The sequence below is a fragment of the Dictyostelium purpureum genome (genome assembly GCF_000190715.1).
Source record: "Dictyostelium purpureum unplaced genomic scaffold DICPUscaffold_297, whole genome shotgun sequence".
Classification (NCBI taxonomy): Eukaryota; Evosea; class Eumycetozoa; order Dictyosteliales; family Dictyosteliaceae; genus Dictyostelium; species Dictyostelium purpureum.
The window spans coordinates 21,037-41,392 of NW_003519633.1; the positions used below are offsets into that span (position 1 = coordinate 21,037).

General features: G+C 26.3%; 9 protein-coding genes across 9 annotated transcripts; 7 read left to right on the forward strand and 2 right to left on the reverse strand.

Moving 5' to 3' along the window:
* Positions 1-81: 81 nt before the first annotated feature.
* Positions 82-3,326, forward strand: DICPUDRAFT_156407 (uncharacterized protein; the record flags this gene model as incomplete). The annotated part of the gene is made up of 4 exons (XM_003291718.1): positions 82-187; positions 1,933-1,963; positions 2,642-2,683; positions 2,819-3,326. The coding sequence occupies 4 exons, from the start codon at positions 82-84 to the stop codon at positions 3,324-3,326; spliced, it is 687 nt and encodes a 228-aa protein (XP_003291766.1).
* Positions 3,327-3,428: 102 nt separating this feature from the next.
* DICPUDRAFT_156408 (uncharacterized protein) lies at positions 3,429-4,773 on the forward strand (the record flags this gene model as incomplete). The annotated part of the gene is made up of 2 exons (XM_003291719.1): positions 3,429-4,173; positions 4,445-4,773. 2 exons carry the CDS (start codon positions 3,429-3,431, stop codon positions 4,771-4,773), a joined length of 1,074 nt encoding a protein of 357 aa, XP_003291767.1.
* A 495-nt stretch (positions 4,774-5,268) lies between these two features.
* On the forward strand, positions 5,269-5,877 carry DICPUDRAFT_156409 (uncharacterized protein; the record flags this gene model as incomplete). The annotated part of the gene is made up of 2 exons (XM_003291720.1): positions 5,269-5,526; positions 5,611-5,877. The coding sequence occupies 2 exons, from the start codon at positions 5,269-5,271 to the stop codon at positions 5,875-5,877; spliced, it is 525 nt and encodes a 174-aa protein (XP_003291768.1).
* Positions 5,878-6,635: 758 nt separating this feature from the next.
* On the forward strand, positions 6,636-8,820 carry DICPUDRAFT_82434 (uncharacterized protein; the record flags this gene model as incomplete). The annotated part of the gene is made up of 2 exons (XM_003291721.1): positions 6,636-6,712; positions 6,822-8,820. 2 exons carry the CDS (start codon positions 6,636-6,638, stop codon positions 8,818-8,820), a joined length of 2,076 nt encoding a protein of 691 aa, XP_003291769.1.
* A 376-nt stretch (positions 8,821-9,196) lies between these two features.
* DICPUDRAFT_73159 (uncharacterized protein) lies at positions 9,197-10,013 on the forward strand. Its single transcript, XM_003291722.1, has 2 exons — positions 9,197-9,413; positions 9,481-10,013. Exon 2 carries the CDS (start codon positions 9,764-9,766, stop codon positions 9,971-9,973), a length of 210 nt encoding a protein of 69 aa, XP_003291770.1. The 5' UTR covers positions 9,197-9,413; positions 9,481-9,763; the 3' UTR covers positions 9,974-10,013.
* Positions 10,014-10,256: 243 nt separating this feature from the next.
* DICPUDRAFT_156411 (uncharacterized protein) lies at positions 10,257-11,429 on the reverse strand (the record flags this gene model as incomplete). The annotated part of the gene is made up of 1 exon (XM_003291729.1): positions 10,257-11,429. The coding sequence occupies one exon, from the start codon at positions 11,427-11,429 to the stop codon at positions 10,257-10,259; it is 1,173 nt and encodes a 390-aa protein (XP_003291777.1).
* A 330-nt stretch (positions 11,430-11,759) lies between these two features.
* Positions 11,760-12,417, forward strand: DICPUDRAFT_156412 (uncharacterized protein; the record flags this gene model as incomplete). The annotated part of the gene is made up of 2 exons (XM_003291723.1): positions 11,760-11,788; positions 12,066-12,417. The coding sequence occupies 2 exons, from the start codon at positions 11,760-11,762 to the stop codon at positions 12,415-12,417; spliced, it is 381 nt and encodes a 126-aa protein (XP_003291771.1).
* A 274-nt stretch (positions 12,418-12,691) lies between these two features.
* Positions 12,692-14,359, forward strand: DICPUDRAFT_156413 (uncharacterized protein; the record flags this gene model as incomplete). The annotated part of the gene is made up of 3 exons (XM_003291724.1): positions 12,692-12,715; positions 13,311-13,438; positions 13,561-14,359. The coding sequence occupies 3 exons, from the start codon at positions 12,692-12,694 to the stop codon at positions 14,357-14,359; spliced, it is 951 nt and encodes a 316-aa protein (XP_003291772.1).
* Positions 14,360-14,638: 279 nt separating this feature from the next.
* DICPUDRAFT_82438 (uncharacterized protein) lies at positions 14,639-20,002 on the reverse strand (the record flags this gene model as incomplete). The annotated part of the gene is made up of 2 exons (XM_003291730.1): positions 14,639-15,006; positions 15,082-20,002. The coding sequence occupies 2 exons, from the start codon at positions 20,000-20,002 to the stop codon at positions 14,639-14,641; spliced, it is 5,289 nt and encodes a 1,762-aa protein (XP_003291778.1).
* Between the last annotated feature and the right edge of the window lie 354 nt (positions 20,003-20,356).

Consider the following 20,356-nt stretch of genomic DNA (forward strand, 5'->3'; position numbering starts at 1 on the left):
AAAAAAAAAGAGTGATGTCCAAAAAATTAAAGAAAAAAAAAAATTTTAAAGATTTTATAATTAATTTTTAAAGATAATAAAATGATATTAATACCATTTATTTATATTTTTTTAATACTATCAGCCACTCTTTGTAAAGAGTATTACGAGCTATACTACGGGGAGGTTCGTATATTAGAGCCGGATGGTAAATTATGTATACCACCACGCAGAATACATAATTAACCACCATATTAATAATAGAATGAAATGAAATGTAATGGGTGAATAATTAAAATAACAAATAAATGTAGTGGTTGAATAAAAAAACAAAAAATAAATGTAATGGGTGAATAAAAAAACAAATAAATAAATGTAATGAAAATTTGACTTGACAAAGCTAAAATTTGACTTGACAAAGCTAAAAATTTTAAAGCACTTTTTTCTTGTTGGTGCTGCTAAATAGTTCTTGATATATTTGGATGTTACACAATAGTTGATATGTTTATATTTATTTTTACCTATATTTATATTCTATTTCTTTCAAATTTGATTTCTATTCTTGATATTTTTGTGTGATCTGACATTTATTTTTTTATTATTTTCATAATTTTTTAAAGATAATTTAAGGGTTGAAAATGTGTGGAAATACTATGATATCTCGGATTATAACATATTAATAATATAATTTTATATAAATTTCAATAGTTTAGAAATTTTAAAATATTATAAATTTATAAAATTGATGATTTTTTATGCTGAACATGTTTGTTTGATGAACTACATTTAAATTTCTTTTTATTAACAATATTATTTCTATGCAAAACTTTTCTAACTGACAAGTCAGATATGAAACAGATGATGATAAGCACTAATCTAATGCTTCTTTTACATTCTTCAATTACACAATTCAAAATTTTTGAAACATATCAGATTTTCATCTCTTTCTAGAATCTTTTTTTCTCTTCCATAACGTTGATGGTCAATGATCGGACCTGTTTGTTCATATCTATGAATTGTTTTTGCCACTGTTGTTTTGTGAAACACCCAATTTTCTATTAGAGTAATGGTTTCTGCTTTTGAAAGTGAATATTAAGAAACGAAGTTCATCAATTAACCTCATTTTGATTATGTTCTAGTAATTATATTTAAAATTTAAAAGTTTAAAAATGATTTAAAAAAAATTAGAGTTCGAAAATTATCGTTTCCGTTTATCTTTTTTTAAATAACCGGGAAGAAATTATCCAAAAATGAATATTTTTTTCGAAAAAAATTAAAAATAGATAAAAGTGGATAATAAAATTAAAAAAAGGATAATAATTTATAAAAAAAAAAAAATAGAATTGTTATAAAAAAATTCAGAAAACCTAATGTTGATGCAATCTAGTTATTTTTTGGGTCTATTTTATATTTATATTTATAATAATTTACTATTATAAAAAAAAATAATAGTAAAAAATAATTCTATGGTGATAACAAAAAAATAAAAACAACTTTTTTTTTATTTTTATTAAAAATATAAAATCATATTTTTATTTTTTATAATATGATTTATATTTTTTTTTTTTAAAAAATATTATATTGTCATTTTATTATTGAAGAGGTGTGAGTAAAAGACTCTTATTAATATGGTTTTGTGAAGATTTTTGAAAGGAAAATAAAAAAAATATAATAATCAATAAAATTTAAAAATTTAAATTCAAAAAAAAAAAAAAAAAGCGCCCATATTAATATATTAATTACAAAAAAATTAAAAAAAAAAAAAAAAAAAAATGGTTAAAAAAATAGAAAATTTTTTTTTAAAAAATAAAAAAAAAAAGGGCGGAAAAGAAACAAACTATGATGTGCGTATTTGAACTGTTATTTTGGATCTATTGGCAAATTTTAAAAGTGGATAAAAATGAATAATTTTTTTTAAAAAAAAGATAAAAAAGAGATAATATTTTTTTTAAGAAGTGGATAATGAACACGATAACGATAATCGGTAAAAATGGAGATAACGATAATTTTAGAACTCTAAAAAAAATTCGAAAAATAAAAAAAAGAAATATTTTTTAAAATTTATTTTCCCACTGTGCAGTGTTAATTGTAATTAAAAAACCACTCAAACATCTTTAAATAGATGAAGTATTTAATTTAAAATATATTTGCAACATATGAAAATTCACAGGATTGGGTGAAGAAGCATTGGGTAATCTTTATATAAACAAAGGAATTCCGTTGGTGGTATCAGATATAATGAAGAAATCCCTAATACAGCGCCCGAGATATATTTAGACCCCATGATGATATTATATATTAATTTGTTTGAGTGGTTTTTTAATTACAATTAAAACTGCACAAAAAAATAATAAAACACAACCATTAGAATCAGGAGTGGTGAAACTGGCTCATTTATTAGTGTGTAATAAATTAAATAAAATTTTTTATAAAAATTAAGCTTTGATAATTTTATATCTTTTTTTTAATAAAATTTAATTTAATTTATTAAATTATTTCAAATGGTTTTGATATTTTTTTGAAAAATATTTATATAAATTTAAATATTTAAAATATCTTGATATTTTTAAAAAATAAAATTTTTTTATAAATTTTTAAAAAAATAAATAAAAATTTTTATATTAACAATGAATGACCTATTATCATCTCTAATTAACTTTAGTGTAAAAGAAGAATTAAAAAACAGTAGTAATATTAGTGATAGGTAAGTACAATACAATAAATCTTAACAATAAATTTAAATAATAATCGATTAATTAAAAGCATATTAATTGTGTTTTCTCTTTTTAACTATTCATTATAGATTATTATATATAGTTTGGAATAATATATTTTTAAGAAATGAAATTCATAAACATATTTTAAAGTTTATTGAATATAGTGTTGTAGATCTTAATAAATCACAATATGACCAGTTTAAATATAAATCATATATAACCAGACTTAATTGGAATGGTGATACACTACCTGATAAAAATGAATTTCCACCATTTTTGACAATTTTAAATTTGTTCTATTGTTATAAAAAGTTAACTCCAACAACTTTACCAAATACAATAACTACACTCAGATTCGGTTATGAATTTAACAAAGTAATTCTACTCGACACATTACCAAATAGTCTTACAACACTCACATTCAGTCAACGTTTTAAAAAAGTAGTTCAACCCGGCACATTACCAAATAGTCTCACAACACTCACATTCGATCATTATTATAACCAAGTAGTTCCACCGGGTACATTACCAAATAATCTCACAACACTAACATTCGGTAATGATTTTAACCAAGTAATTCTACCCGGCACATTACCAAGATCACACGTTAAGTGCCTCCCCGCGGCGTAGATCGGTCACTGTACAACACCCCGTTGTATTGCGAAATCTTAACCTTCTGACAGCCCAGGATTACAACTCCTGTTGGAAGAGAAACAATCTGTTAATTTAAATATGAATAATCACAACAAAAATATCCTTTTTAAATCAGTATCACTCTCAGCTGCAGCCAATCAGAATGTGCAAACAGGTATCTTAAGCAGTAGAGAAGTTCCTCAATCGGAATTGGTAAATTCAAATTTAAACGATTTACAGAAATTAATAATTAATTTAAGAAACAAAGAAAAAGCTATAACGTCAAAAGGATGTATCCAAAGAGCCCTTGAAACATTTAATAATCTTCCCCTTGATCAGAAATTTGGTACAGGTTCTTTAGAACTTAACTCATTCAGATCCCAAATTAAAACAGCTGATAAGAAAATTAAATGTCTTCAGGCTAATACTCCTATTGGCCCAACATCAACAAAAGCAAAAGAAATTCGTCAAGAAATTAGAGACACCCGATCAGCAACCATCTCAAACCACGAACGTCCTGATTTCTACCTGTCATTACACAGTGAAGCTACTGGAATTGCCCTCTCGAACCCTAGTAATCCACGTGTATCAACAAGAACAAAAGTCAATCTCACTCATAGTGAACTATCAGATGCAAATGAGATATGCGAAGAAATCATTAATAAACTAGTATCCACAAACACCCCACTACTGGACGCAATTAGTAGAGCCATCTATTCAGTTGCCACAGCAGTAATCAACATCAAATGTGCTGATGAGTCAATTGAACACTTAGTTGGTGGTTGTACTGGTATGAATAAACACGGTAGAATAAGACGTCATGATGCAGCAGTAACCAAGATTAGTAAATCATTGATCAAACGCTATGAAATTCCAAACGTTAAAAACTACTCAGATCCACACATTACTTATTCACAATCAAAATATAACGATTATAAGCGACTTTCTATCATTTCAAAAGACATCGAAGTACCCACAAGTATAAAGTTTTTGGAATTTAATGACTACCAATATTGAAATTATTCGGGATATATGCTTCAAAAACTCTCAATCGACGGATAATAACCCAGACATTGTGGTAATTGATCATATTAAACACCTTGTGTATATTATAGATGTCTGTGTACCTTTTGATGGTAATATTGAATTTAAACAAGCTGAAAAATTAAACAAGTATCACTACCTACAATCATATTTCCAGAATCAATATAAGTACAAGGATAGTGAGATTGGTCATAATAAGTCATATAATGTTGAACTTGTTCCCATAGTTGTTGGTGCATTTGGCAGGATCATAACGGAAGAAGTATCTTATACATTAAATCCAAATACAAGAGATGCAACATCCATTCCAATAATGAAGTTTTTTTTTTCTAAAGACTGCATTAATACACTTCCGTTACCAGTAGCCGAAAAGAAATTCTTGAAAGTAAAAATACCCTAGACTCGCAATTATAGGTACCGTACTCGCTCTTGAAAGTTGGCACAAAAAATTTAAATCTTTTAACCAATTACAAAATTTCCTTAAATCTTTTAAAGATTTTACCCTCTGCTTATTATTCCCTGTTTAATACATATTACTCTTTTTTTAACATGTGAAGTAATTAACTATTAAATAAAATAATCAGTCATGATTAATATTTTCCATACCAAATAGTCTCACAACACTCACATTCGGTCATTATTTTAACCAATTAGGATATTTACAAAGTTAACTAATATAAGTTTTTACAGGCTTTAAAAATTGTGTTGATATCATGTATCAATTTGTATTAAACAACAAAAATTTATTTTCAAATGTAGGAACAACAAACAACCACAACTACAGCAACTGTTACAATTCATTGATAGTCTTTTTAATTTAAGATATTAAAATAAAAATTTTATGTATCAATAATATTTAAAAAATTTGGAACATATGTTCATATCTAATACAGGTATGAATAAATTCGGTAGAATCACCCGTCATGACATGGTTGTTACTGAAATCATTAAATCACTTATTAAACGTTATAAAATCCCCAACATCACAAACTTCAAGGCACCCATCTTCTCAAACTCTTTAAAGGAAAACAATCAAACCATCATCAATGTTGAAATCTTACGTGATGTTTGTTTTAAAAACTCTAACTCAATACAAAATAAACCTGATATTGTAGTTATTGATAAAGTAAAACACATCATCCGTGTTATTGATGTATGTATCCCTTTCGATGGTAATATGCTGTTCAGACAACATGAAAAACTATTGAAATACGATTACTTCAAAAAACATTTTAAGAACCAATACAAAGACCCAGATGGCAGATCATTTGATGTACAAATAATCCCAATAGTCATAGGTGCATTTGGCAGAATTATAACTAAAGAAGTTCCCCACACTGAAAAAGATATAACTCTCACCATCAAATCCCTCAAAGATTGTTTAAGTCTACTTCCACTTCCTGAAACCGAAAAGGTTCATTTGTTCAAGAAATTACCAAGAAAAGCAATAATTGGTACTATCCTATCTCTCCAAAGTTGGACCCAAAAATTTAAAGCCTCATAATAAGAAATCAACTGTTAATTTTTAAAATTCCTATAAATTTAATTCCCCCTCTGCTAATAACTTTGTTTGCAATATAATTTTTTAAAAAAAAAAAATATCTTTTTCCTTAAACATAAAATTAAATAAAGTAATCAGTCATGATTAACATTCTTCTACCAAGGTGAGGAGTAACACCGTAAAAAAACATCTGGATCCTGATATCCACCCAAATTCAGAACTCTGCCATTTTAAATGGTATGAATCGTTAAACGATACCCGGTCCGGTCTCATCAATCAGAATGCAGGTATAACACAGACTAGACCAAACCACAAAGATTGTAATACTGATCTTAGTGGTCCCGGCTTATATGAACAGAAGCTGGCTCTGACTACCACAGAAAAAATAGCCAAGGTAATAATCAATATGTCCGCACCAAGTGAATCAATGAATTCCTAAACAAAGTAAAAACATAACATTAATACTAAAAAAAAACTATAAATAAAGTGGTCAGTTCATGACTAATAATTAAATACCAAATAGTCTCACAACACTCACATTATATGATAATTTTAACCAAGTAATTCTCCCTGACACATTACCAAATAATCTCAAAATACTCACAATAACTACATTCCAATAACAATAACAAAATAATAATAAAAATAAAAAATATTTAAAAATTTTTAATTATAATTTTTTTTGTTATCCAAAAAAGATATTTTAAAAAAAAAATTTTATTTTTTTTTTATAAATTTATAAAAAAATTTTTATATTAACAATGAATGAGCTATTATCATCTCTAATTAACTTTAGTGTAAAAGAAGAATTAAAAAACAGTAGTAATATTAGTGATAGGTAAGTACAATACAAACAATACAATAAATCTTAACAATAAATTTAAATAATAATCGATTTATTAAAAACATATTAATTGATGTTTTCTCTTTTTAACTATTCATTATAGATTATTATATATAGTTTGGAATAATATATTTTTAAGAAATGAAATTCATAAACATATTTTAAAGTTTATTGAATATAGTGTTGTAGATTTTGAAATATCACAATATGACCAGTTTAAAGATAAATCATATATAACAACACTTAATTGGTTTGGTGATACACTACCTGATAAAAATGAATTTCCACCATTTTTGACAAGTTTATATTTGCCCCATTTTTCTGAAAAGTTAACTCCAACAACTTTACCAAATACAATAACTACACTCACGCTCGGTCATTATTTTAACCAAGTAGTTCTACCCGGCACATTACCAAATAGTCTCACAACACTCACATTCGGTGATGATTTTAACCAAGTAATTCTACCTGACACATTACCAAATAGTCTCACAACACTCACATTCGGTTATAATTTTAACCAAGTAATTCTACCTGACACATTACCAAATAGTCTCACAACACTCACATTTGGTTATAATTTTAACCAAGTAGTTCCACCTGGTACATTACCAAATAGTCTCACAACAATCACATTCGGTCATTTTTTTAACCATATAGTTCCACCTGGCACATTACCAAATAGTCTCACAACACTCACATTCCGTAGTAAATTTAACCAAGTAGTTTTACCCGGCACATTACCAAATAGTCTCACACAACTCACATTCGGTTATTATTTTGACCAAGTAGTTCTACCCGGCACATTACCAAATAGTCTCACAACACTCACATTCGGTCATCGTTTTGACCAAGTAGTTCTACCCGGCACATTACCAAATAATCTCACAACACTCACATTCGATAAAGCTTTTAACCAAGTAGTTCCACCTGGCACATTACCAAATAGTCTCACAACACTCACATTCAGTTATTTTTTTAGACAAGTAGTTTTACCCGGCACATTACCAAATAGTCTCACAACACTCACATTCGGTCATCATTTTAACCAAGTAGTTCTTCCCGGCACATTACCAAATAGTCTCACAACACTCACATTCGGTAATTGTTTTGACCAAGTAGTTCTACCCGGCACATTACCAAATAGTCTCACAACACTCACATTCGATCATCATTTTAACCAAGTAGTTCCACCTGGCGCATTACCAAATAGTCTCACAACACTCACATTCGGTTTTTTTTTTAACCAAGTAGTTTTACCCGGCACATTACCAAATCGTCTCACAACACTCACATTCGGTGGTAAATTTAACCAAGTAGTTCTACCCGACACATTACCAAATAGTCTCACAACACTCAGATTCGGTTATGAATTTAACCAAGTAGTTCCACCCGACACATTTCCAAATAGTCTCACAACACTCACATTCGGTCATCGTTTTAACCAAGTAGTTCTACCCGGCACATTACCAAATAGTCTCACAACACTCACATTCGGTTATGATTTTAACCAAGTAGTTCTACCCGGCACATTTCCAAATAGTCTCACAACACTCACATTCGGTAATGATTTTAACCAAGTAGTTTTACCCGGCACATTACCAAATAGTCTCACAACACTCACATTCGGTTATGATTTTAACCAAGTAGTTCCACCTGGCACATTACCAAATAGTCTCACAACACTCACATTCGGTCATCGTTTTAACCAAGTAGTTCTACCCGGCACATTACCAAATAGTCTCACAACACTCACATTCGGTGATGATTTTAACCAAGTAATTCTACCTGACACATTACCAAATAGTCTCACAACACTCACATTCGATAATGAATTTAACCAAGTAGTTCTTCCCGGCACATTACCAAATAGTCTCACAACACTCACATTCGGTTATTGTTTTAACCAAGTAGTTTTACCCGGCACATTACCAAATAATCTCACAACACTCACATTCGGAACTAAATTTAACCAAGTAGTTCCACCGGGCTCATTACCAAATAGTCTCACAACACTCACATTCGGTCGTGATTTTAACCAAGTAATTCTACCTGGTACATTACCAAATAATCTCACATCAAAACTCTCAAAGATTGTTTAAATCTATTACCGAGAAGATACACAAAAAATTACCCATAAAAGCAATAATTGGTACTATTCTCTCTACAAAGTTGAACCCAACATTTCAACTCTTTAAAGTAATAATTTAATTATTAGTTTTTCAAAACCTTATATATATTTAATCCCCCCTCTGCTTATTACTCTGTTTTGTTATATATTTAAAAATTTTCCCATAATTTAAAATTAATTATAATTAAATAAAGTAATCAGTCATGATTAATATTTTCCTACCAAATAGTCCGGCAACACTCACATTCGGTTATAGTTTTAACCAAGTTGTTCCACCGGGAACATTACCAAATAAATACTTCAAAATTTTTATTTATATATCAATATCAAAATTTATTAATATATATAAAAATATAAAAAATTATTATATTTTAAAAAAATAAAAATAAATTAATAAATAATAACATTAATAAATATAAAATTATAAAAAATAAATATTTTAATATTAATAATTTAATATCAATGGAAGGAACAAATAAAAGACCTATTACCAAAAGAAATTTAATTTAAGATCTAGACAAAAAGCTATCAACATCCATAGCATTAGATATCATTTTACAAATGGTAAAGTATACATATTATTATTTAATTTATTGATTAAAAAATTATACTAATATCTTATTTTTAATAGATGGTAAATGTTTAGCAGCAAAAAAATATAGAGAAAAAAACAATCTTTCAAATGATACAATAAATACTCTAGATTATCACTTTGCCAAAGAGAGGGTATATAGCAACTATGATGAACCTTTAATTTAAATGCTTATTGAAGAAAAAAAAGAAACAAATACATATTTCAAAGTATAAAGAAATCCAAAAATACTTAGAAGAAAGTTTAGATCATAGAAATGATACAATAAAATATTGGAAAGAAAATAGTATTCAATATCCAACATTATAATCAATTATAAGAAATGTATTTTCAGTTGCTTCTTCGTCCGTTGAAATTGAAAGAACATTTTCGGGTGCTAAGTTGTTGGTTACATGTAGACAACAGATCAAATTTGGGTTGGGAAAGAATAGAACAATGTGTGTTATTAAGGGAATGGGCAAACATTTCAAGAGTAGATATTGTCGAAAACTCTATCTTTTATAATTATTCAAATATTTCAAAAATGGAATGATTAAATAAAATTTTATAAGAATTTTAAATTTTTTTCATACAAAAAAATAATGTAATTCTAAGTTTTTTTTTTTTTTTTCTAAGTTTCTAAGTTTTTAAAATGAAAAAATTAGTCAAGTGGGTGGGTGTGGGAGTGGGGGAAACTCAGAAATTTTTTTTTTTTTAGTCAAACTTAGCTAAATTTTTCTCCCTATTTTAAACAAGTAGTTCTACCCGACAGATCATCAACTCCAAAATATTTAATTTTCTAAAAAATTTATATGTGTTTATTTTAAGATTATTTTTTATTTTATAATTTTAAATAAATTTGTATTATTACCCATTTCTGTGATTGCATCGATATTGTCGAATGTAACTGCAATTGTTGTTGAAATTATTTTTTTGTTGTCGTTATTTATATCGAATGATATGAAATTTGTACCTTTAGAAGCTATTGAGATCGTCCTTAGAGCATAGGGAGTGGAATCATTGAATCTAACCTGACTATAGTCGAATTGGTTCCAATTTGATAAAATTGTTGTATAGGGTGTCGGGAAAAAATAACCATCAGAATCTATTTTGTTATCTTGTATATATTTATACCATATTAAATCTTTTTTAAAATGATCTACAGATATCTTTGAAACACTTTTTCGACTGATTTTTGCTAATTCCAGAAGTGATTTCTCTTTAATTTCCAAAACTTTTAATGGTATACAACAGTGAATATAAATATTACCTAAAGCCTCTTCACCTAAACCAGCAGTTTTTCTGATATTACATGCATATTTTAAGCTAAAGATATCACTATCTAAAAGCTGTGATGCAAACATTTTAAAAAAAACTGCAGTGATAATATCATTTTTTGAAATACCAGCTTGTTTACCATCGATGCTTGATTTGAAGTTTTCTAATTCATTTATATTAAATTCTATATTGTACACTAGTGGGATGGGGTGGGTTGCGGATATTGCATGCAATGATGGATATGAAAAGCCTATCTGATTTGCATATAATTGAGCTTCATTCATGTCATTAAATATTATAGACTCGCTACTAAAAGCACTATAATCTGTAAAATGAGGTTTGGCCAATATGGTTCTTCCTCTTCCATTATTATAGAGTTGTGATACATATTTAAAATAATAACACACTGCACCTTGATCAAAAATTGCATGACTGATGACATTCCCTAGACTGAAGCCATCTTTGAATAAGGTAAGTTTAAATACACCAACTTTGACACCATTTTCTGTATCTCTTGTTTTGATTTTATTTGGTAAAGAGTCCTCTATTTTACAATTGTTTATTGAATCACCATTTCTTTCTTCGATTTCCAATATTTCTTCATAGCCTGCTGCTTTGAAAAATATAAATGGTTTTTCACTTTCCTTGTAAATATATGACAGTAAAACTTGATAATCTTTAAAAGACTCGTCCATTGCTTCTATAAATTTTTCGACATTTATCGAACCCATATTACTTGATATTTTTTAAATGCTATATAATATTTGATATTTTTTATGATCCATATTACTTTTTATTTTTTAAATGCTAAATATTTGATACTTTTGCATGATCCATATTACTTGATATTTTTTAATTATCCATAATACTTACCAATAATCATTACATTCAATAAAAAAACAAAAGATAATTGATTGAAAACTTAATTGAATGTTAAATAATACTTGATATTTTTAAATGATAAATAATACTTGATATTTTTTAATGATAAATAATACATGATATTTTTAATGATAAATAAATTTACCTGAATGTGTATAATGAAAAAAAAAAAAAATATAATGAAATTATTTTCTTTAAATACTTTTTAGTTTTTTAAAAAAAAATTAAAAAAAAATTAAATTTAGATTAATTAATTAAATCTATAACTATTTCCTAATTTATTTAAAACATCAATTCCAAAATAAGTAAAATTTGTATTGAAGAAAAAAATGTAGATCTGCTACAATCAAAATTGGTAATAATTTGAAACAGGGGAGGTTTTTTTTTTTTTAAATTTTGAATTTTATTAATTATAATATTTTTATTTTCCTTTTCAAAAACCTTCACAAAACCATATTGATAAATCTAATATTATGGGGCTATAGTGATAGTGGATTATGGAAGGATGGACAAAAGGAGCAATTAAAAAGAGTTATAGATTTTTGCAAAATCTTTGGTCCACGTATGGGTATTCAAATAGCTAATGAAGGAAGAAAAGCATCAACTGAACCTCCATTTCTTGGACATAGAAAACAAGGTTTACCATTTGATGACCCTAAAGGATGGAAAGTTGTAGGTCCAAGTGAAGTTGACTATTTTCATCCCATGCAAGTACCACATGAACAATCAATTTCAGAAATTAAAACAGTTAATAATGATTTTAAAAACACAGCACATAGAGCATTACAATGTGGCTTCGACTTTTTAGAAATTCATATTTTGAATGTTACACAATAATTGATATTTTAATGATTCAATAAAATACTTCACCTATAATCATAACACAATAAATCTTGATATTATTGAATGATCCGATCCAATCCAATTTAGAGAAATTTTAATGAATTCAAAATAATTAATCAACATTCCCATAAAAATATTTATAATTATTCACTCTATCCTTTTAAAAATTAAATAATCGTTGAAATATTGAATCAAGGCCATCCAACCCCAAACCTATTGATAATTAAAAACAATAAAAGAATAAAATCCACTTATAAAAAAAAAAAAAATGGATCAAATTGCTGCATTTATAGTAAAACAAAATAAAATTTAAATATATATTTAAATTTAAAAAAACAAAATGTTTATTTAAACTAATTGTTTCTAAAAAAAAATTTTTATATTTTGAATTTTATGTGTGTAATTGAATAAAAAAAAAAAAAAAAAAAAAAAAAAATAGATTAAAATTTTTGATTATTTAATGGTGGTAAAGTTTTCAAAATCAATTGGGTTTCGTTGTAAGATTTTTTTTGGATTTTTATTTTATTAATAAATTAAAATAATTTTATTTTAAAAAAATAAAATTTAATATAAATTAAATTTTTATTAATTTATTATAATTTCAAATTTTATAGATTTTTAATTTAATTAAATAATTATTTTAATAAAAACTAACGATGTGGTTACCTTGTTAATATTAATAACCTAATTATGTAATTATTAAAATTTTTTTATTTATTTTTTTTTTTATTTTTTTTTTTTTGAATTTTTAAAAAAAATAAATATTTTAATTTATTTTTATTTTTTTTAAAAAAAAATTTTAATTTTTTTCTTATTACCACAAATAATATTATTTTTTTTTTTCACAATAAATTTTATTAAATACTTAATTAATTTAACAATAAAAGCGTATAAATAATAAAATGAACCCAGAATTCACTGTTCATGTTTCAAATATTTCACCAAAAGCCAACACTAAAACTGTTTCAGATTTCTTTTCATTTTGTGGCAGAATTGTAAATTTATATTTAAAGACGTAAGTTTTATATAAACAAAAAATTTCAAAAAACTATATGGTTATAGCAATAAAAATAAAAAAAATTATAATTAAATTATAAAATCGGATATTAAAATTAAAATTTAATTTTAAATTATTAGCGACCCAAGTGGTGCCTCTCAACAAGCTATTGTTGTATTTGAATCAGACTCAGCAGCTAAAACAGCATTACTTTTAACAAATGCATTAATTGTAGATAAAGTTATTCAAGTTGTTCCATTTACACCAGCATTAGAAAATGAATTCCAACAACAAATCTCAAGTAATCCAACTCAAGACCAACAACCAAATCAATTTACCTCACAATCTGAAGAAGATATTGTAAATAGAGAACACTCAGTACCAGATAGTGAAAGAACCAAGACATCAGTCATAGCATCAGTTATTGCAGCTGGTTACAGTGTTGGTCAAGATGCAGTTATTAAAGCACGTCAAGTTGATGAAGAACATATGATTTCATTAAATATTAAAGTTGGTGCTGAAGCTGTTAAAGCCAAAGCAAACGAAATCGATAATAAACTTCATATCACTGAAAATGCTACTGCTGTAAAGAATGTTGTTGTTGAAAAAGCCCAACAAATTGATGAAAAATTCCAAATTACTGGTATGTTCAAGAGTGCTGGTGATTACTTATCCCAACAAGTTAATAGCCTTTATTCTACCGTACAAGAAAATCCAACAATTTCAATGGGTATTAATAAAGTTTCAACTTTTGGTACTTATATTAAACAAGAGGTTCAACAAGTTCAAGATGAAACCTCACGTGCTATTGATGAAAAAAATAGAGAAAAAGGTATTCCAGTTGTTGACTCTTCAAACCAAAATATTTCCCAACCAGAACAAGAATTACAACAACAGCAACAACAACAACAACAACAACACAATTATTCAGAAATGTAAAATAACAAAAAAAAAAACAATATATAATTTTAATATACAACAAAATCTTTTAGTTTTTTCCACCTCTTCTTACAATATTAAATAGATATTTCTTTTACAAATTTAAATTAAATATTTTAATTTTCCCTATTATTAATAAAAAAAAAAATATATTATATTATTTATAAAAAATTGTAAAATATAAAAAGTGTTAATTTAATAACAAAGAATCGTTTTTTATGTTATAATTTATAAATTTCTAAAAATTTGTTTATTTTTATCTTAAAAAAAAAAACTATATTATTTAAAGTTTGGTGAGTTTGGAGTACCACTATTACTTTCAATTTGAACTATCGAAGTACGATATTGTTTTAATTTTTCTTTTTTCTTTAAATATCTTCGCATATTTTCCATTCTTTCGTTTGTTTCAACTAAAATTCCTTTTCTCCAATTATTCTTATGTTTTGTATCCTTTAATACCTCTTTAACAATTTCTATTGATGACTTTAAATTCATAAACCAGATTTCTGAATCATCACTTAAATCTGAATATAATTGTATATATTGAATATTTGATAGTATATTTTCAGGTCTTGCTTTAATAATAACATAACCCATAATTGGTAGGAAATCATCTGGACCACTATTACCAAATGGCTTTGTGTAATCTATAAAAAATTTAAAAAAAAGTTGGATTAGTATGAAATAATAATATAATATTAAGTTTTAAATTTAAAACTTACTAAAAATTATATTCCATGTATCTATAATACATTTCATTTTATCTTGTGGAGATTTATATAAATTAATTTTTTTAATTTCTTCTTGAGCTAATTCCCATGGAGCTTGACTTGAAAACTTTTCGTTAATTAATAGGCTGTGATCTACAAGTGAGAATTTTGAAATTAAATCATTTGAAAAGGTGATATCCTCCATTGAAACATTAAAGGTAAAGTTATAAATTTGAGTTAAAAGATTTCTTTCTAAAATATTTGAAGCAATAAATAATTCATCTTCTGTAGTGTTTGATAAATTCCACCATATTGAATTAGTCATTTCATTCTTTGTTTTTTGAATAAAAGATTTAATCATAATTGATTTCAGTGAGCAAGTTTGGCAGCTAATTGAACTATCTAATCCCGGTATACATGAGCAATATCCAGTATGACTATTAAATTTGGACATGAAAGAACCAACAAACTCTGCTTGCATTCTATCATAAGTTTTATCTCTAAATTTACGGAACTTTTGATTTGTTAAAAATTCGATATTGATTTTCTTTTGAGCAGCAATCTGGGCACTGTGTCTTTGTAATTGATCTAAATATAATACTTTTAATTGCTTTTCTAAATTTCTCTTTTTATCACGTTTATAGAAGTCTTCAAACATATGGTCTAATAATACTTTATAATCCTCTTGTTTATAATTATCTGGTAAAGCCCAAAGTGAACGGATAGTTTCCTCGATTTGTGCCTCTAAAATATTTAACTCCATTGATCTATTTCTACCACATTGCATAAGTAAAAGCTCACAAACATTATTTGATTTACTGTAACCACAAATAAAATTTAAAACACTAAGAGCTAATGTAAGATTTGCTTTGGCTAATTTAATACAATGTGCTGATGCTTGTTGGAAAATTTTACTTTCCGATTTACCACCATTCTTGCTAACTACATTAATAACTAAAAATTTCATACCTTCTTGTAATTGTGAGGCTGGTTGAACTGTCTTTATCATTTCAATAACTTCATTTTGTAATAATATTTCTTCTAAATTAAATTCAACTTTAATATGTTTTGAAGTAATTGTTGGTGATAATGGTTGTTGTTGTTGGGTTTCACTATTATTTATATTATTTGGATCTACATTATCATCATTATTTATATTTTTATTGTTATTTAAATTACTATTTATATTATTTATCTGAATTTCATTGGTAAATTCTAAATCGCTATTGCTTTTACTTAAATTATTTGGACCATTATGATAAATTAATTCTAAAATTATAAAGAGATCTGTTGACGATACTAATAGATTTTGACCCAATTCTAATTCAAATACTGGTCTGTGGTAGTAATCTTCTGGCTCTTCTACTTGAATTAAATCAACAAAGTATTCGTTTAATATACAATCTAGTTCCATACTTTCATTTAACCATCTTGGAATTAATGAGGGATTACGAAGGAAATCTAAAACCATTTTAGCAATTTGAATTAAATTGTGTCTTGATTTTTGACTGATAGTTAAACCTGAAATAACACCATAATGATCAGGTCTGATAATTGCAGGGATAAAAAAGTTTTCAAACACCAATCTAATAATATATTCTTTTTCTTCTTGTCTATCCCTCATATTTGACATTTCTGATGGGATAAAACCAACTGGACGTTGGGATTTAATATGTTGACGCCATAATTGAATAATAATTTTACTTATCCATCTAAGGGCATATGGGATTGAACTTGATAAAGCACAAACTCTTTTTAAAAACTCGCCAGTAAATTGTTGTAATAATACATTTTGATCAATTAATGGTTCATCCTCGACAATACCAATGGAGGCCAACATTGCTTTCTTTTGTGGGTCGTTTTCTAGATTAAGATTATGATCTTGAATAATTGAAACTACAATATCTTTAAGTACAGAAATTAAATAAGGTTTACCATATGTATAGTTTAAATAGGTGGATAATAAAGTAAAGCAAAATGGTTCATGAATTCCAAATGATTTCTTTTCCATTGTAATTTTAAATTCAATTTCTGTTATTGATTTAATTGTTAAAAGTAAAAGTTTTTCATCTGTGGCAGTAAAACAATTACCAAATAATGAGAATACAATGGCCTGTGATAGATCGGTATGGGATGCTTTGAAACTAGAGTCAACATTTTCACCCAAATAACCAGCCCTATATAAAGTATCACGAAGAATTGATGGTTCGGTTCTTAACAAGATTACTAAACGCTCTAAAGTAAATTTTAACTCTCTTGATAATTCTATAACTGTTGATGAGGATGAATTATAATTTTGTTGATTTGTGTTTGAATCTGGAATTAAACCAATATCCGAAATATCTGAAATTTGTAATCTATTATTTAAAATATGAGCAATTGATTTATCTAAATGTCTAACTTCCCAAACTAATTGATAAAGCTCTTGTGATTTCTGTCTAGTAACTCTATTGATTTCATCGATAACTTTATTCTCTGCATTATTTGTTAACTCTTCTGATTTTAATAATGATTGAAGTAATGCTAATCTTTCACCTTGGCCAATAAAATTATTTGCACTAATTTCCTCTTCAATTATATTTTCAGAAATACTAGCTCCAACACCATAAAACTTATCGCCATTATTATTGTTGTTATTATTATTTATAGAATTATTTAAACTATTTATTCCATTTGAACTACTATTAACAGAGGTTTGATTTGATCCGCTATCATTTAAATTACTCTCGGTATAAATAGATGAAGATGAAGATACTATTGAACTACTCGAATTAATGAGACCATCAGAACGACGAACTGAATTATTGCTATTGGATCTAGCATGGCCAATTTTAGTATCTGATTGCTTTCTAATTATTGGATTTTGTTTAGCTAGTTTTAGTTTTTGTGAAATTTTTTGTTGCGAAGTTCTAATACCAATTGAATGACCACCAGAGCTACTTAAACTTCCATTACTACTGTTTATATAGCTACTACTTATAATATTATGGCTGCTGCTGCTTTGTGGTAGTGGTTGATGACCATAGCTTGGTAATGAAGATGAAATTACTGACTCTGATGAGAAATGTGGTTGTATAAATTGCGAAATTGATAAATCTGATGTTGATGATGTACCAAATCTATGTCTAAGTAAAAATGTATCAACTAATGAGCTTGATATAACTTTTTCATCTTTATTTTCACTAGATGATGATTTAATTAAATTTAATGGTTCTTTTTTTATTTCAATAGTTTCCTTTGTAATTTCAATATTTATTTGTTTTTCTTCAATTGGTTCTACTTTTTTGATTGATTGACTCTCTAAAATATCTTGTTCTTTTGGTTGTTCAATAGTTTCTTTAATAATTATAATTTCCTCTTTAATTGATAATCTTGGTTTTTGTTCTTGTGATTCTTGTTGTTGTTCTTGTTGTTGTTGTTGTTGTTGTTGTTGTTGTTGTTGTTGTTGTTGTTGTTGTTGTTGTTGTTGTTGTTCTTCTTCTTGTTGCTCTTGTTTTTGTTGTTTTTGTTGTTCTTGTGATTGCTCTTGTTGTTGTTCCTGTTGTTCTTGGTGTTGATCTTGTTTTTGATCTTTTTGATCTTTTTGATCTTTTTGATCTTTTTCTTCGACTATCTCTATACCTGGAATATCATTTGTTTGCTTTTCAACCTTATCATTGCTAATTTTAAGTGGTGGGATTGATGAAAGATCTGATAGTTGTAATGGCTCTTGAATTGAATCTAATGGTGGTGATGGGAAGCTAATAGCTGATCTACTCTTTCTCTTTCCTTTGAAAACAACCTCTTTCTCCTCCTCTTTAGTGCTATTATTATCATCACTACTAACTGTTATTGGCGAATTTTCTCTTTTAACTTTTTCTTTTGTTATTACCACTGTTTCAACTGATATAGTTTGATTTTGTAATGTATCCATATTATTACCATTTATACTATTATTATTATCAATATTACTATTATTACCATTATTACCATTATTATCAATATTACTATTATCATTAGAATTATTATTTGAAATATTTTTATATAATTCTTCTTTATATGAAAAAACGATATCACCTGGTTTATAAGAAGATGGAGCTTTTTTGTTTAAATAATGTTGTTCCATTAGCATTTGAGTTATTTTTTCGCTCTTTTGTTTAACTGTTAAGTTTTCATCATTTTTTTTCTCTGAATCTCTATTCTTAGGGCTTATTGGTTTATCTATTACAACATTACTTAAAAGTGGAGATGGAGGTTTATTCTTTGATATAATCGGTTTATTATTTAAATGTTTTGAAGGTAATGGTGGTGATGTCATAATATTTTTATTGTTTGTTTCAGCTGCGTCCAATTGAAAATTCTCATCTTTTTTAACTTTATCTTTAGTTGATTCTATCAAAGGTATTGCAGATTCGGAAGGTGGTGTGGTAATTATATTATTTTCTAAAATTTGATTAACTAATGGATCAATTTGTGAATCATTTTTAATAATATTTGATGTAAAAACTGGTGAATTAGTTGATATATTATTACTATTTATTGTATCATTATTATTATTATTATTATTAATATTATTTGATAATAAAGAAGGTGAAATTGGTTGATTTAAAGTTGAGGTGGGTGACATTATAGGTGACAATGAACTATTTGGTGAAAATATAGATGTTGCCATTGAATTATCATAATCTTTATTATCTATTTTGGTTTGAACTAATTTTTCTTCTTTCTCTGCTAAATCTAAACGAAGGGCAACCTGAATTAAATTCTTCTGTATAGCCAACGGATCATCAGGATCTTTTTCTAAAAGCTTTTTTGCATTTAATAAAATTTCTATAATCTTTTTATATTGTGACAGCAATGACTCGCAATCCAGTAACGTATTTGCTTTTAACCCCTTTAGCCTGTTTAGCCTTTTATCCACCAATTCGAACACATTTAATATTATATCGCCCATTTTTTTCTTTTTTTTTTGAATATATATACACTATTTGCCAGATATAATAAATATGAATATATGAATATTTGATTATTAATATATAATTATATAATTTTAAAATATAACTATATGACTATTAATTATAAATACAAACAAATAAATAAATAATAAATAAATAAATAAATAAATAAATTAAAAAATATAAAATATAAAAAAAAATATAAAAAACCACAATATGGTTTTTATTTTTTTAAAAATATATATATATATAAATATATAAAAATAAAAAAAGAGAACCTAAATAATTAAGTAATAATGTAAATATTAAAATTCTAGGGGTAAAAATGGGTTTTTAATTGAATGATATGATTT

Excerpts from the sequence above, each read along its gene's own strand:
- DICPUDRAFT_73159 (XM_003291722.1), top strand. The coding sequence starts at position 9,764 with ATGTATTTTCAGTTGCTTCTTCGTCCGTTGAAATTGAAAGAACATTTT.